Source organism: Neopsephotus bourkii, unplaced genomic scaffold, assembly GCF_033783945.1.
Source record: "Neopsephotus bourkii isolate Nb327-2 ecotype Australia unplaced genomic scaffold, CSIRO-AGI_Nbou_v1 NB_547, whole genome shotgun sequence".
Taxonomy (NCBI): domain Eukaryota; kingdom Metazoa; phylum Chordata; class Aves; order Psittaciformes; family Psittacidae; genus Neopsephotus; species Neopsephotus bourkii.
The window spans coordinates 2,148,572-2,166,526 of NW_026901048.1; the positions used below are offsets into that span (position 1 = coordinate 2,148,572).

At 38.0% G+C, this 17,955-nt stretch overlaps 1 protein-coding gene across 3 annotated transcripts in view; it reads left to right on the forward strand.

The window, feature by feature from the left end:
- The window catches only part of LRBA (LPS responsive beige-like anchor protein), a 400,194-nt gene that overhangs the window by 195,597 nt on the left and 186,642 nt on the right, over positions 1-17,955 (forward strand). For all 3 annotated transcript variants that reach the window (XM_061350996.1, XM_061350998.1, XM_061350997.1), the window contains exon 37: positions 12,471-12,595. In XM_061350996.1, coding sequence (XP_061206980.1) covers positions 12,471-12,595 — 125 coding nt within the window. The remainder of the gene's footprint in view (positions 1-12,470; positions 12,596-17,955) is intronic.

Consider the following 17,955-nt stretch of genomic DNA (forward strand, 5'->3'; position numbering starts at 1 on the left):
AGCCACCACTGACATTTTTGGATGCAGAATCTGAGGTTAGACTTTTGGTGAGAAAAGGTACAGCCGTTCTGGTGCTCTTTGTGTCCGGTGGATGCATTCATGTCCTTCCTCTGTAGGGGACAGGGAGTCGTTTGGGTGGTTGGTGGCGCCATTGGAGTGGTGCAGTTTGGGTGAGGTCCAGTGTGACCTACCCCAGATTGCTCAGTTCATTCTGCTGGGGCATTTCTTAGTGGTACTGAGTGTCTGTGGGACAGAGATTCTTTGTTGCATATGACTTATTTCCACTTGTGAGTGGCAGTGTTGTGTCCATTTCATTTTCCTCTGCGGTGGGATTGCTGTGTCAAGAGGAATGGCTTAATATTGAGAAAGTCATTTCAATGTCGGGAAAGAAGCTAAAGTGGTATGCTGGTTTCCCTACTGTTGTTTTGGGGGTTTTGTTTGTTTGGTTTGGGTTTTGTTTTGGGTTTTTTTCTACATTTGACTTAAAACTCTGAGATATTGTTGCTGGTAAATTGCTTCAAAGCAAATAAAGGAGTAGCTGTCTGGAGAGGGAAAAGTTGGAAACCTTGTCAGGTCAAGAAAAAGCTTCATCTTTCAGCATGCTAGCACAGAGGGGAAAGAATTTGGGGGGAAGGGTCATACTCATTTTTAAATCACTGAGATGAAACAGGAAACATTTCCCAATTTCTTGCTTCTTCAGCTTTCATTTTACAGGTTTTGTTATCAATCCTGTTCTATAACGTTGGATTTAAATGCTAATGCTGTTAGTCTTCAGTGTAAAGGAAGGAGGTGTGCATGGAAGAGTATCGCGATGTCTCTTGTATTGCTCAGTCCAAGTGTTCAAGTTATCTGTTGCTAGATTTCTTTCTTAAAATAGCTATAGAAAAGAAGTTTACATCTTCTCAGATGCTTCTAATGTTTTACTGTACAAGTTTTTCTCCTAGACGAACCTCTTCAATTACCATGTTATAAAAACCTTGGGTGGTTTAGCATTCTAACGTTGCTTATGCCTTATTGTAAGTAGTCCTTTGGTAACTTCTGTAACATGAATAAGGATGGTTTCTGCACTTCACTTTTGTTAGTGTAGCCAGAGGATAGTTGTGATTTTCAGAGGGCCTAGTAACTATCTTCAGAACTGTTGCAACCCTTGAGGCACCAGTGAATCTCAGGAAGCAGTTCAGTAGCTTCAGCTAGCTTTGATAGGATGGGTGATTGAAGCTGCAAATATTTAGGGGAGCTCAAATTAGCACTGAGTAACCAGGCATGAAATAGTCCCTTATTTATCTAAATATGGGATGGCAATGATGGGTGCATACAGGAAACCGTCTACATAGTGCCTCCCAGCCTCTTGATGTTGGCCCCAGATATGCGTTTTCACCTTTCCAAATAAAGATTCCAACTTTTTTTTAGCTTATTTTCCTCATCTTGGAAACGTTTTTCCTACTTGTCTAGACCCTAATGTCTATAGCTTAATGCTGCTTCTCCATCCTCAGTAGCGTAATGTACCTGCTGTTTCACACCGAGTTCTTGCAAGCTGTGAGGCAGATAGATGTAAAGCAGTATTCTTTATGCCACCTGCGGGGTCTTGGTGTGAGCTGATACCTACCACCTCACAAAGAACAGTTCAGTGACAGCTTCACTTGCAGACTGTGTCAGGTAATAGTTTTGAGCATGCCTCTGTGCAGTGTCTGTTAATTGCCAGCCTTTTATCTCCTGGTTCATTGACTACATGTAACAGCAGATAAGGTGTGTTTTCAGGCTACTTTTCCCTTCATTTAAAGCTTGAGTAAATACAGTATTCTCTGTGTTCCAGGAAAGGGTGCTTCATCATAATTCAGTGCTCTGTTTTTATTTTTAGAGACCTTTTGCAACTCTTTCAGATAAATATGTTTAATAAGTTAAACCTTTTTAAAGATTTTTGAGTCCTGTTGTTGTTTCCTGACTGTGCTATGTTAGTATGGTAACAGTTAAGAGTCTTGTTCCATGTGCTTCTTTAGTGGTCTTGCTGCCTTGCAGTTATCGTTTCCTGTCTCTGAGAGTGATACAATGTTTGCAGTTACTTGAACTCTTTCTTACATATGTTCTTGCAATCATCACGCAATGAAGTCATTTCCCAGATTTTTGCCCTCCTCAGATTTTTAAATCCTGAGTTATATCTCTCAGAGAAGTGTTAGCTATTAAAACATGCTTGAAAAGTGGTTTTATTTGGGTTTGGGCTTTTTTGTTGGTTATTTTTTTGTTGATTGGTTTGTTGGTTGTTGAATATTTGGTTTGTTTCTTTTTTTTTAAATCTAAGCTTTGATTTTGGATAGAGAGTAGGAGAAATGCAGGTAGTGTTGAAGTTGGGTGTCTCTGAGACTTCAGTACACATGCTGTGGACCTGAGTTACCTGTTCCCCCTAATGTAAGTTGTGATTAAGCAAGAGGGTGAGGGGGGAATTCTCTAATCTCTCCATAATCTGTCCACAATAAAAAGGCAAATGCATATATTTTTGATATGTAGTCATTAGGAGACCTCAGAGAAAACTTCTCTTTATTATTCTAAATTTAAAAACAAAACAAACCACCCAAAACCCCAAAGCTTTATGTGTATGTAGGCCAGAGTTGTTCCATCTCTCCTAAGTTGGAGGGCAGTCTCTTTCCTGTCAAAAGAACTAGCAGACTGGTCTCTCTTGAATGCAGAGCTTACTTTGGCAAGTAATCTTTAACAGACCTTGAACCACCTTGCAGAAGTTCATTCTGGACAGGAAAACCATGGATGTTGTACCTATGTCTCAGTCACCTTTCCTATCCTCTCTTCAGTGTTTGTCAAATGTTGAGTTAATTTAGTTGCTAGATACTAATTTTAACTTGGGGGGGTGGGGGGGCGGGATGAAAAAAGAACGCTTGTTTTAGATTTTTCTGACAGAGGACTCTGAAAGCATATTACAAAAGAAAAAAGAGTTCAGCTTCCTTTAGAAGAATGTAGAACAGAAAACCATTTGCTCAATCAGAGGGGTGCACTATTACATTTTTATGGAAGCAAAAAAGGTATCCAGCTGTTAAGGGATCTATAAAAAAAGGGTACAGGTTAGGCACAGCTGTTAAAGTGCAGATATGTGGGAATCTAATTTCATCCTGTTTCTTCTAAAAGAGATGGTAGTGAAGCTTAAATGATTGGTGCAGGTCAAATCTAAGATTTTTTTTGGGGGGAAGCTTTAGTGTAATTCCTGTGTTTAATACTTCTGTGTTTAGAACAATATACAAACAAAACAACGCATCTGAGGAAATTTTCTTAGTTTGGTCAAAAATTGATCCGTATATCCAGAAATGCTGAAAGATTATAATCTCAAATTCCAAACTACTGGAAAGAATTAATCTGAGTCATAATATTTCAATGTGCTTTATTCCTCACAGAAAATTTGCTGATGCTGTAATTAATGAGAAAAGATATAGGTCCTGTCTATGCATATGCTTGAGGTGAAAGCATCAGAACCAGTAGGAATATCTAAGGAGATGGAGATTGAGCTGGCTCCTTTATTATATAGCCTCCAACCTATATTGTTATAGTCCATTGCTCATATTGCAGCCTAAATTTCCACATTATCAGACAAATAGCAAGAAACCTCCATTGAAATACATTGTACCTATTCTTTGTATGTTATGGCAGTTTTTATTTTCAATATGAATAATAGTTTATGGGATCTATATTAACTAGAGTTATTTTGAAAAACAAAAGTTGTTGACTGTTATCAGGTGTAGGATGTGTGAGATCTGGAAATACCTATAAGCAACAAAGTCAAACCATCTGTTTGCAAATTTGCACTACATCCATTCTTCCATGTCTGAATCATGTCTGAACTAATTTTGCTCAAAGCCAAAATAAAGTTTTCATGTTAGTTTCTGATAGAGGAGTAGTTTTCATTTCAGTTTAATTACGATTAATCTTGATGGAACTGCAACAAGAAGTGAACTGTGACTTAGGGTGACATCTTTTAAAGTACAGCTTTAGACTGATCAAAATAAGATCAGTCTAAGATAAGGTAGTGGTTGTGGAATACATGATTACTACTGTACCATGCACTTAAGTGAGCCCTCTTTGAAGTATCAGTGTGCACTGGAATGCCAGCACTTCAAAGAATGCTGCCTCCAAAAAAGCTGGGCTGTGTTTGGCCACCAAGGGGTTAATAAAGATGAAAGAAGAGCATACATAAACTCGTACATAAACAGAACTGTTTTTAAACTGGAGGTTAATAGCACCGTTGTCTAAGACAGCAACACATTAAAAGTGGGCTTGTCTTTACCCTGACTTCAGTAAAGACAAGCCTGTGTCTTTACCCTGACTTCAGAATGTGTAGAGGGAGACTGAAACATTTAAAGTCAACATTTTTTCCGGATTGCTTTTTAAATGAGAAATTCAATGCTTGTCAATGTAGAAAAGAGTCACTGTGATACCTGAAGTTGGCAATGGTCTTCTGGTTTTGTATTATGTGCTAGTTAGATGGGAACAGATTTTTTTATATGATTCAAAGCAGAGATTGGAAAGCTTGGGTGGGGAATGGTAGCTTCAGTGTCTAATGGGTGGTTGAGACAAAGACATAATATCCCAACTACTGTACAAAAGCATGAAAACAACATTTATACCATTTTTTAAAATGCAAACCTGGGCATTACAGATCTGCCCTCCTCTCCCTTCCTCTCCCTTTCCCGTCTCTTCCCCTCACCTGTGCATTTCTTTCCCTCATTTTTAGTTACATAATTGCTGGTGAGGCTGCAGTGTTAACAGATTACTAATATACAACAGAATAAAAGCATTGAAGCCTAGCAAGCTCAGAATTCTTACTGTGATTAGGTTTAGTGTGGCCACACAGATCATAGAATCATAGAATAGTTAGGGTTGGAAAGGACCTTAAGATCATCTAGTTCCAACCCCCCTGCCATGGGCAGGGACACCTCACACTAAACCATGCCACCCAAGGCTTCATCCAAAATGGGCTTGAACACTGCCAGGGATGGAGCATTCACAGCTTCCCTGGGCAACCCATTCCCGTGCCTCACCACCCTAACAGGAAAGAACTTCCTCCTTATATCCAGTCTAAACTTCCCCTGTTTAAGTTTTAACCCATTACCCCTTGTCCTATCACTACAGTCCCTAATGAAGAGTCCATCCCCAGCATCCCTATAGCCCCCCTTCAGATACTGGAAGGCTGCTATGAGGTCTCCACGCAGCCTTCTCTTCTCCAGGCTGAACAGCCCCAACTTTCTCAGCCGATCTTCCTACAGGAGTTGCTCCAGTCCCCTGATCATCCTCATGGCCCTTCTCTGGACTTGTTCCAACAGTTCCATGTCCTTTTTATGTTGAGGACACCAGAACTGCACACAGTACTCCAGGTGAGGTCTCACGAGAGCAGAGTAGAGGGGCAGGATCACCTCCTTCGACCTGCTGGTCACGCTCCTCTTGATGCAGCCCAGGATATGGTTGGCTTTCTGGGCTGCAAGCGCACACTGAAGCCGACTCATGCTCATTTTCTCATCAACCAAGATGCCCAAGTCCTTCTCTGCAGGGCTGCTCTGAATCTCTTCTCTGCCCAGCCTGTAGCTGTGTCTGGGATTGCTCCGACCCAGGTGTAGGGCCTTGTACTTGGCATGGTTAAACTTCATGAGGTTGGCATCAGCCCACCCCACAAGCGTGTCAAGGTCCCTCTGGATGGCATTCCTTCCCTCCAGCGTATCAACCGAACCACAGAGCTTGGTGTCATCGGCAAACTTGCTGAGGGCGCACTCAATCCTACTGTCCATGTCACTGACAAAGATGTTGAACAAGACCAGTCCCAACACCGATCCCTGAGGGACACCACTCATTACTGGTCTCCAGCTGGACATTGAGCCATTGACCACAACTCTGCATGCGGCCATCCACCCAGTTCTTTATCCATCGAGTGTTCCATTCATCAAATTGACGTCTCTCCATTTTGGAGACAAGGATGTCGTGTGGGACAGTGTCAAACACAAGTCCAGGTAGATGACATCAACTGCTCTACCGCTGTCCATCAGTTCTGTAGCCCCATCATAGAAGGCTACCAAATTGGTCAGGCAGGATTTCCCCTTAGTGAAGCCATGCTGGCTGTCACCAAGCACCTTGTTGATTTTCATGTGCCTTAGCATGCCTGCCAGGAGAATCTGCTCCAAGATTTTGCCAGGCTCAAAGGTGAGACTGACTGGTCTGTAATTCCCCGGGTCATCCATTTTCCCCTTCCTGAAAATGGGGGTTATATTTCTCTTTTTCCAGTCATTGGGAACTTCACCTGACTGTCATGATTTTTCAAATATGATGGCCAGCGGCTTAGCGACTTCATTCGCCAGCTCCTTCAGGACCTGCAGATGGATTTCATCAGGTCCCATGGACTTGTGTACATTCAGGTTCTTAAGATGGTCTCGAACCAGTTCCTCTCTTACAGTGGGCCCAAAGTCTTCATTCTCACAGTCCCTGCATCTGGTCTCCAAGACTTAGGTGGTGTGGTCAGAGCAGTTGCCAGTGAAGACTGACGCAAAGAAGTCACTTAGAACCTCAGCCTTCTCCAAATCCAGGGTAGCCAGTTCTCCTCATAGCTTCCAGAGAGGGCCCAAGTTGTCTTTAGTCTCTCTTTTATGTGCTTTATACCTATAGAATCTGTTCCTGTTATCTTTCACATCCCTAGCTAAGTTTAATTCTATGATGCTTATGTGAATGCAACTGAGGGAGGAAGAGTAGATGATATTTAACTAGTTTTGCCATCAAATACAGGTAACGTAGGTAGCATTTCCAAAGATCTCAATGCACTTGCTAGGAGTTAATTAATCTTTAATGTTCTGAAGTAGACACATCATCAGTGAAGTGCTGTGAAATACAGACATTGAGACAGAATGTAGCTGACCAAGTAATATTTTAGCAGCAACTTTGACTTAATACTAATCAAACTTTCTCCTGTGTCCTTTGGTAATACAGGCAAATTTTGGAATCAGATCAAGAATCTGATTTACTAAAAACCAGTCATTTTCCTTACAGCATCAGTACTTTAATACAGGTTTACCACATGGCAACACAAACCCTTGTGCATGGGGTCTCTGCATGAAAAGCTGAACTTGGTACTGCTCCTGAGAATTGCTTGTCAAGTTACATCGTCAGTGTTTGCTTTACCACCATTAAGCTCAGTGCTTTATTTTCAGAAATGTGTTTAAGTATTTTTATCATGTCACAAATCAGTAATACACAAATTGATGTGCACAAAATGTTGTTTAGATTAGTACTTATAGACATGTAGCTAATCATGATTAGGTAATCTGGTATGACTTGGGTTTTTTTAGATCAGAGTTTGTGAAAGCTCATTACAAGAATATTGAAGGGATTCAGAAAATGCTTTACTTGTTTTCTGAAATTGCATTTTATCAAGTCAGTGGAACACACCATGCATTTTATGATGACGTGCAAAATGTAAGAGATTTCAGTTAATATTCTGCACATCCAGCTGCATGAAAATGCAATGGATTTCAATTCGCAAGATAAAGCAGACTCTTACGTTACCTGATGCCCTGCAGTCTGCTAGTGGTACTTCATCAAGATTTCTGCAGTGCTTTCTAGAACTTCACCTTCTATTTTTGGATTGACAATCAAATGCGAGTACAATTGCTTCTTTGTTTTTGGAGAAAAATGTTTGTGTATCTTGCAGCAGATGTCTGGCATGAGTTCTTGAAGTATTTTACATGGAAATACATGAAGTATTTACGTGGAACACAAAAGTCCCCTAGACATAGAGGAAGAATTTTTCCTGAACGGCATTGCAGTAATCCAACATATTTTTTTCTTTGAAATTTGGAGTCACTGTTTACGTTCTACAATTGCTCTTTTGTGTTAATTTATTAGTAGCACGTGCATTTGGTGAGCTATTGCAACCAAAATGCTGAACAAATTAGAAGCGGCAGTTGTAGTAGGCTTGCAGTTGGTGATGGAGAAATTGTAGAGGTGCCTTCTTCAAGGTTTCCTTTCAAATCTGTACCGTTGTTACTGATGAATAAGTGTTGTTGCCACACTCTGGTTGTCTATGAAACAAATTTAGCCTAGGTGTCTGTGTCTGAGCATTTACACCTTAGAAATTGGTATGACTGATTGATTGACTTGCTCATGGTCTTAGTGGAGAGACCAAGGATTGATTAGGTTTGGAAATTGACTTACCTACTTAACTGTACAGTTAGCGTTCCAACGAGGTGTATGTTGTCTGGAAATTTATCTTGGTATCTTCACATAGGTTTAGGATATGTGAATGAGGTATCATGCTTATTTCATGATCACCACCTGTGTTCTTGTTCTGCCTGGGAACAGCCTCTGCTTCCTGAAGTGCCAGTGCAGTCATTTCTAGCAGCACAAAATTCACATTGACTAACGTTTCAGATCCATGTTTAGTGTGTTATTGCTATACAGCAGGGCAAGGACTGTTTTTCTTTAAATAGTAGACTGTGAAAAGACTATAGTAGCAGACTCTGTTGTAAGAACACATCTTTTTTCATGGGCATAGACCATCTAGTTTCCATCTGCTTTTAAGCTTGTTCCAATTGCTTTTTGTCAGTAGTTTTTCTTGCCTTTAAGGCTAGATAGCCTTCTAGATAGAAGAGGTCATTTAGAGCTCTAGTCATCCTCTCTCTGCAGACAATTTCTGTAACTGTGCTGCTTTCCTCTTCCCTTCCTTTTGTTTCTCTTTTCTGTGTTGTGTTTGTTTGTTTAGTACTTCACTAATCTAAGGGTCTGAATGGGTGATTCTGTGGTGTGCTAAAATCCATTGTCAATTAACTGGTGGCCCAAGTACATCCTTAAGACCTCTGAGGCTATTGCTTTTGTAGGTTTACATTTTCCTAGCCATGCTATTGTTCTGACTGCTTCTTTTCTGTGGTCATAGAGTTAGCAGACTGTCTTGAAATACACAATGGATAAAGCACTACAAGAAATAGTTCTTCAGTCCTCTTGTCATTATCTGGTTGTACTGCTTAGATTCAATTTAGATCTCCTATACGGGTATGAGGACCAATAGGTAATTCCCACACCTAAAATTCCTTTGCTATAACACCATAATAAAACTAGCAAACCTCTCACTATGTTTTGTTTCCAGTTGTCTTAATCTTTGAAACTGTTAGGAAAAATAGGTTTCTTGGTCTTGGAATGAAGGTATGTGAACATTGAAACTTTTTTCCCACTAACCACAGTGACATTTTCTTTTGCATAATGCTCTCAAAGTCCTGATAATGCATGTTGGATTGGTCATTCTGTATTTTGTCTCATCTCTGTACAACTGTAACAGTCTAATTAGTTACACAGGAATTGAAAGGAAGGCTTTATCTCAGTTCTGAGTATGTAGCCTGGTAGTTTTGGGAACTGTTTGAAAAATAAAATAATGGTTATGCTATTGGAGTAAAACATTTAATATCAAAGCGTTGTTTCTATTAAATCAATATTGTTACTAAGGAACTAATTAGTGTGTATCATGTTAGAGGGAGCCCTGACAAATCCATGCAAATGGTATGATTTATAATTCATAAATCCCCAATCCCCTGAGAAATGTTGCTGTTGCACTTATGCTAATTAAGTACTTATGTTCATTGATCCAGTCCATATAGCACCTTTAGTCCATATGGCAGCCTTTATTGTAAGGCCAGAAACTTCTGTTGTAAAATTTTCCCTGTAGTTGATGCTCCACATCTGCTTTCTTGGCCCCTTTACTTCATGGTTCTTCAATCTGCCAGTGATCAGTTCTGCCCGAATCAGAGCAATATTTATGTCTGTCTCCCCCTGGCTGTAGAGGTAAAGTCTGCATGCTGCAGCATTGCCTTTAGGGCATGGGACTGCAGTAGTTCATTGATCCTACTAGTAAGCTACTTGTTCTAGAGTATATATATATATGTTTAGGTTAATATTGGTACAAGTATGCATTTGTCCCAGTAGCTGCTCTCAAAAATGGCTCAGTTGTAAGAATTGGACAGCATGGGTGTTTATTTTTGGCTGTGTAGGTTTTTGCTAGATATTTTTCTATGCGTAGAGAATAGGGGTTTTTTAACCTCATAATACAGTGGTTTCTAGTAGTTATAAATACCTAATTACACAGTCTAGTTTTTGTTGTTTGTGAATAATCAGCACAATGGTGAAAGAGGTGGAATCCTATGCAAATTTTGTATGCCAAACTGAAAATAAAAGTAGGGGACTAAAGATATATTATGTTTCAGGATAATACTTCATGCCTGATCGTTGTTACCTATTTTTCTAATAATTCTATCATAGTTTTGTAATGCAGTATAATTGTAATTGTTACCCAGAAGAATGGCATCACTTAATTCTATCAAAACTGTAGAAAGATAGATGAATGACAAATTAATAATTTACCATCTTTGCATAATACTGTAGCACAGTAGACTACCAGAAGGATTGATGGCAGAAGAGGTTAACAAATTTTAGCAGCTTCCATTAGCTTTCCATTGTCATATGTTTGCATTGCGGACTGAAATAAGCTTTGTAGGAGATCTCAGTCTAGGGAACTAATTACTTGTGCCGATTGCCATACTGATGAATAGACCCTCATTGTATCATTCCCCTGAAGACGAGGAGCAGTCTGTGATTCACGACTGCATCCTGGCTGATATTTGATAATAATTTTAACAGATAAATGTAGGAAGGCAGAATGATGAAGTGCCTATCCATGCTGTAAGACTATCAAAGGCATGCACATAGCCAGCTGTGTTCTGCCTTTTTTCTATAATCACTAATGGAGAATTGTAAGTTATTAATCGACCTTTGAATAAACCCATATCTTCCTGTATTTTATATTTTTTCTTTGATTAAGTATTCCAAAATCATTGGATTTTATAATCAAAACATTCAAATTTTAGCATGATTGCAGCACAAAGTGTGAAATAAGATACTGGGGCATTTGATTTCAATACTTCAGTATTTTTCTGAAAGTAAGAAATCAGGAAGATGAAGAATAACACTGCCTTTTCTTTGGTGGTTAGCAAAAGGCATAGAATTTTAATGAAGGTAGATGCAAAGACACTCTCCATTTTTATAAAACGATTTTCAGTCACAATTTTTTATCTCTACAAATTGTGTTGGGGAGTAGGGCTATACAAATAATTCTGGCTTTTGTTACTATCTTTGTTTGAAACCTTGATTTACCTTAAATGAAATGCATTTCTGTCTTTAGACCTCAAAACTAAGAATGTAGATACCAAGTATTTTTAACATCATGATCTGTAAATTAGTTGTTCCTATTCATTTGTCAGCGTTGACAGGTATACTTTCTATTAGCTTCTGGACCAGAAATGGAATATATATATGCATTTTCATCTACTGTTTTAATACTTCCTATGTTAACAAACAAAAAAGCGATTTTTTTAATTTGGGCATACAGGTTTTCAGGCTATCATAGCTATTCTGTGCTTCAGGCATTTTCTGTTTGCTTATTTACTATACCTGAAATTGGCAGGTTTTGGTACATTCTCTAGGCTAAAATACTGTTTTACAGTGGCATTCATTCATGATCATCTAACAAGATAGTAACTGGCACTTATATATGACCATATTAAAAAGATCTACGTATATTTGGAGAGTACAATGGAAAATAATGAATTTGATATAACCTTTTCTAGAGGTAATTTTTTAGAAGTATGCCTTCAATATAGCAATTATTACACATCATAACATGTAGTTTTTAATTAAATGTAAAAACACAACTACATAAACCAGAAATCCAATCTGATTTGCTCGAAAATAGATTGCTGTTTCACTCTCCTGGAATGGTTTATTTAAAAACAGTAAATGGAAAAGAAATGCATTTTCTTGTGTTGTTCTAAGCCTCAGGGGCTAAATGTAATGAATATTTTAAGAGATTATTTTAATTAAATTCCTGCACATCTAAACAGAGTAATATTTTATTATCACATACATAACCATGTAACTGAGGTATTCATTAAAGTTAACACTTTCTGGACCAAGAATTCATGGCATGATTTACTGACCTTGTGCAAAAAGGCACAAATTAGGAAGAAAAATGAAGGGGGACAGACTTTGATTAATATAGGTAATGCTATACCATATTTATAATAGCCTTTTCCCTATTCTGGTTTATAAATGCAGTCACTGAGAAAGGTGCCCTGCTGAGGCTGAAATGAGGCTGAAATCGGAGCACATGCCACTAGAGTGTGGGGAAACTGATCACACTGTCAGCAATTCATTTCAAAATGATGTATTTAGTGCTCATTTCACCTTCCAAGAAAAAAGGGAAAGGAGTTCCTTAGACTGGAAGGTGATATTGTTATTTTCAAGGACATACCTAAGTAAAAGATTGCAGAAAGGGGGGGAGGTTAAAAAGAAAAAAGGCAAAAGCAGCGCAAACAAGGAGAGCTTTATGCAGAAATTCAGCACTACCATGCTGTTTGATAATTGCTAACATATGTGGCTCCTCTGTTTCATTGTAGTCGTCCTCGTGAGTTCTGGCGCCTTGACTACTGGGAAGATGACTTGCGGCGCCGGCGACGATTTGTGCGTAACCCCCTTGGATCGACACATCCTGAAGCGACACTAAAAGCAGCCGGAGAACATGGTCAGTGTAAAATCTCCTTCTCACCAATAGCAGCAGGTTACAGTATGTGGCAGTAAAGACCAGACCTTCATTCCTATAAGATGCTAGAAAATTTTCCCAAACACCAAAAGCTTTTGTCATTGCGTTACAGACACGTTCAATACAAAGATAAACTGACCATTACTTCATGTAAGCAGTGTTGGTATTTGATAAGCCTCTTCATTACATCTTAGTTGAGCTGGCACATTGTGCATACTTTGCATACAATAATTGCAAATATAGTCCTTGCTAAGCAGAAGAAAAGCGGATGCAATTTTGCCATTAATCATGGACAAGCTTTCTTGTAGTAAATTATGTATTTATACTTTAGTAACTTCAGAAAACAATCTTTCCTGTTCAGAAATCCACAGCAGTTTTTTCAGTTAGCCTTAGCACATATCTATGGATCGTTACATTAACAGAAAAATAACACTTCTGAAGCTGAACTGTATTTACACCTTTTTTCAAGTCCTCAAGTTTTTTTTTGCAAGAATTTGATGTATAAGTAATAGCAAGAAATGCTGAAACATGAAGTATTGCTCAAGCAGCAAATGGTAGTGAGGATTTCTACCTGGTGATTTAAAGAAAGGTGCTTGCATTTTCTATCCTTTTTCCCCCCCATTTTATTATCAGGGATCACTCAACTACATGCTGCTATGTCTGTTCTGGAGAAATGTATTTATAAAACTAATACAATAATCAGTTTGAGAAATTCTATAATAAACCAAAAGGATAAGCAAAAAACCACATAAAGCTGATGAACTTTGGGGTTTAGTCTAGAATCGTATGGCTTTGTGACCTAATGAAGATCCATAAGAAAAAGCTTTCTTGTATTTAAAAATAATTTGCTTATAATTAAAACTGAGTACCCTTCACCTTGGAGATACATGTCATGGAGGAGAATAATTTAAATTGAAGTCTTTTTTCTTTTTTAGCCTGTGATTTGCTGCATACACATACATATATGTGGTGGCATAAACTTAATGCTAATTTTAAATTATTAAGACTGTTGTATGAATATAGAAGAACATCACTGTCATGAAGTTAGTTTCCGTCAGGCATCTTAACCTCTTGCACTCAGCCTTAAAGAGCCATTTCTGGGAGAAAATGTCTACAATATGTCAGCTGATATAATGCCAAATGTGACATCAGTCCTCTAAAATAAATGGCCGTACAGAGAATAGTCAATAAAGTGATCTGAAAGCAATGTTTGGAGAGCCCTACATCTTTGACTGTAGAAAGAGGAACAAGATGTAGAATTAATTAACCCATTTTTTTGCTTTGGGGCTTGTTGTTCTTAAGACTGTGTGTTGTTTCTGTGCCGTGGACTTTAAGGGCACAAGGTTTTCTTCTGTTTAATACTCCATGGATAAACAACAACTGCCCCCCTTTAATATTATGTGTACTTCAAGTTGAATAGATCTCATCACAGTTTTATACATTCTACTCATATTTTTGTATTTAAGCTTTATGCTGTTTATCAAAATACTGAAAAGTATCTACTTACTGCAAAATATTTACAGCTCCTATTTATATTTGTATAACTAATTCTTCTGTAAGTAAGCACACACTTATTCATCTTTCATACTAATGTGATATTTTTGTTAATCCATGCAACATTTCAGAGGCTATGTCTCAAACTCGGCTTATAATTAAAATGAGCATAATTTTTGTCAATACAGAAGAAGAGTGAATAAAAGTAGCCGCAGTTCATAGGTAGGTAATAGGCATAGCTGGTAGCTAATCCTGGTAATTTAAACAGAGCTAGTTGTTTTCTCTCTGCCTTTCTGTTCAGAATTTGGCATCCTTAACAGGCTTTTATTATGCTTAATTTCTTGGGGTTGTTTTATTCTGAATTTAATGGCATACTGCCTTTGTTCTTCTTTGTACTTCCAGTCTTGTTTCTTTATCCAGTGAATATTCTAGTTTACCGTAAGTCATTATTTAATGTGATTTCTGAAAATGTAGATAATTGCTATCTGCCTGACTCAGTGTGCATATGTATGCAATTGTTTTGCTCCAAGACCTTCCACTGGCTAAGCGTAAAACAGATGACCAAAGTACAAATTCAAGTTCAACTGGAAGCTATGTATAATGTATAGGAATACAAAGGTTGTGAGGGTTTATATTGGTTTTCTGGGAGGGTTGGGGTTTTTTGTGTGGTGTTTTTGTTTTTACATCTCACAAGGTACAGTTGTCAGAAAGGTCAGTTGGAGCAGTCATGCCATCTATTTATGAATTGTGTTTGTAGACTTTTAATGTTAACCAATTTCAGGTCATAAAATCCAGTTATTTTCAGATTTTCAGAACCAGACTTCCAGGCCTTTCTTTCATGATGTAGATTCTAAATTCTGAGGATATCTCCTTAGAGTTTGGAGAATGTTTGCCCTGGTATTTTATGATTTCTTATCAATAATTTAGCATTAATTATTCTATTTCAAATAACTTTACATGTCTCTGAAGCAAAAGCATTTTTAAATAATTAATAAAAGGTTCCCTACTGCCTATTTAAGCTTTTCTCAAAACAAACCAGACCAAAACCAAAACCTGAAATTGGGCATAAGGGATTTTGCCAAAAGGAAGACAGTGATAAATAATGCATAAATAATGGAAAAGGACTGTTGCAGTAACCAGACTTGAAAGCATAGATTTTAGTACACTTTTCATTAGTAGATGCATGTTATTAACTGCTTGTTTTCTTTCAAATAAAACCAGATGTATTCTCCACCCCAGAGAGCTCACAACCTAGGGAAAAACACGATTTGCAAGTCTGAAAATTATTCAGAAACAATTGGAAGCCTAGATGTTGCTCAGTAAAATCTAGAGAGAACAACAACAATCAGCTCTGTTGCAGCCTAGTTATGTGTCTTAGTAGCAAGAACCAATCTTTTCCAGGGATTGATTTGATTTGAAGGAGAACCTCTGGTGCAGAGGTGGCAGAATAAATACCTGAAGACTAATGTTCTCTGTTCAGACAATCAATACCAGCCCCATGACTATACTTCTGGCTACCTTCTAGTTAAAAACAAATTTTTTAATTCTGACAATTTAATTGCCATTCCCAAGTTCACATTAACTTGCTTGGGGAAAAAAAGGCTTTAGGTAATTTTTCAAAGGGGGGGCAAGAAGGGGGGAATCCTTCCAAAATGGCTATTTATAAAAGTCAGTCTAGCAGTGTATTGTGGGGGAAGGAAAGAAAGGTGAAGGTAGTTTGGTAGAAAATGTTTGGGATAGAAAGAGTTAACTCTTCTCTGTTTGCCCTTTTATCCATTCTTGAGAAATGAAACCAAAATACTTGTATAGGTGTGAAAGTGCAAAAATAAAAGAGTATTTCAAACCTGTTGGCATTTTTAGATTGACCCCCAAAACAGTATTTCGTGACAGAATCTTTAGCTGCTAGAAAATACCTTTATCAAGCTTTTTAGCAAGTGATTTGTTGTTTTTTATTGATATTTATGAAAAACTTGGGGTGAGGGGGACTTAAACAGCCTGTAGTGTCACCATCAAGGCAAGAGGCAGAGTTCAGAGCTTTGTGACTGCAAGCGACTAGCAGAGGATCACCTGCAGTATTGCAGTCGACTGGTCAGTTTTCTGTGCCTTGACTCAAGGGACAAAAAAGAAGCCTTAAAAATAATATTTTAAAATCCTGAGGTGAAAGTGGTCCTTTTTTCCATTCCAAGACCAGAGGGAGGCTTCGGGGAATCCTTTTTTTTTTTTTAATAAAAAAAGAAACAATAGTAAGGGGCACATCTTTTCCCTAAATTACTTTTCCTGAATCACTTATCAGGCATTAAAATATATATGTATACACACACACACATATTAGTATGTTTTGAATTGTGCTTTCCAATACTTTAGTTTTTCAGATGGCTTTTAAGAGTTGTATTTCACATGTAAGTTAAAGTTGTAGACCGTTAAAAATAATGTGTCATTCTATGTATGCCTTAAGCTTATATTCATCAAAATAAGCTAAATTATTATTTTTACTCCCAAGTGTTTCAGAGATTTAACTGGAATAAAGAAGACTCTGCAGATGCAGAGATCCATTTACAAAAGGCTATTTGAAGAAACTGGGTCTTACAGAGCAGTTTTGTGAAGGATTGCATGGAATTACACTAATGAGTTACAATAGTGAAATTTCTGTGCTAGATGAATACTCTGCAGGGGGCTGCTATGTCTTGTGTAACACAGAGACCATGCCTTGAGGTCTCACTCTTGAAAAGGTGCATGTGAATGTATGTTTAGATCTGCAGGACTGGAGCGATAAGCTCTGGTCATGCCAGGAATAGGCAGGCTTGGCAGAAAGGGGTTTAGGACTGAAATCCAGTGTAATATACCTGTGTGCGTATGTGGGCACCGAATATGTCACAACGTGGCATGCTCTGTCATATGTGTAATCAGTAAATATAGAAAGAAAACTAGACCGTGACCTACCTATGTATGTGCATTTATCTACAGAAAATAGGTGAATCCATGTGGAATACACTCAGTTCTATAGAGACATTCATGTGAGCGTGTGTGTGTTGCAGGTGTAGCGCTTTATTTGAGTCAGTACAGAAAAAGCAGATTCTCGTTCAGAGCGTGATGTCTTACTGCCTTCCAGTAGCTACTATGTGCAGATGTGTAGACAGGCTCTGTGTCTTCCTGTGCCTATGTGTATACACATGATTCATGCATCTCTGGAAATGTGGATGGGTAATATCACACACAAAGAGATAATAAAAATTTAGAAATATGGACTAAACTATGGTCTAAAATCTTGTATTGAAAAAGGCAGTTACAAACAAAAGATGTGTGTTTTTGAAGCAGCATTATATCATTAATTAGGGAAAGAAAACCTGAATAGGAGACAAAGATGTATTTCTCTTAACCAGACATCTTTGGCTTGGAAGCTGCTGTACTGATTTTATTATTTTTTACTGGTAGACGAGAACAAAGACTGAAGGACATACTAGTATTTCGGACAAGTTGGGCTAATTATAAAAATACTAAGCTTTGATCCTGGCTCTCAATTCAGTCTTAAATGAGAATAGGTAGAAAGCTAGCTTGAAATAGCATCTGTGGTATAACACAGATTGTAGTAGAGGAAGCAAAACTGGCAGGTATGTACAGTGCAGATGGGGGTTTTGATACCACAAATATAGTTTCCCCGTATTTAAAAAAAAAAAAAAAAAAGGAAAAAAGAAAATAATTTATTATCTTTGACTTTATCCCTGGGATGGTTTTGTTCTGTTTTACTTTTTTTGATCTTCAAGAGAGTGCTGGTAGGCCGCTGAGTAACAGTGCATGTGGTGTGTATTAGTATACTGTTGGTAATTTTACTGCTGCTAACTTAAAATCCT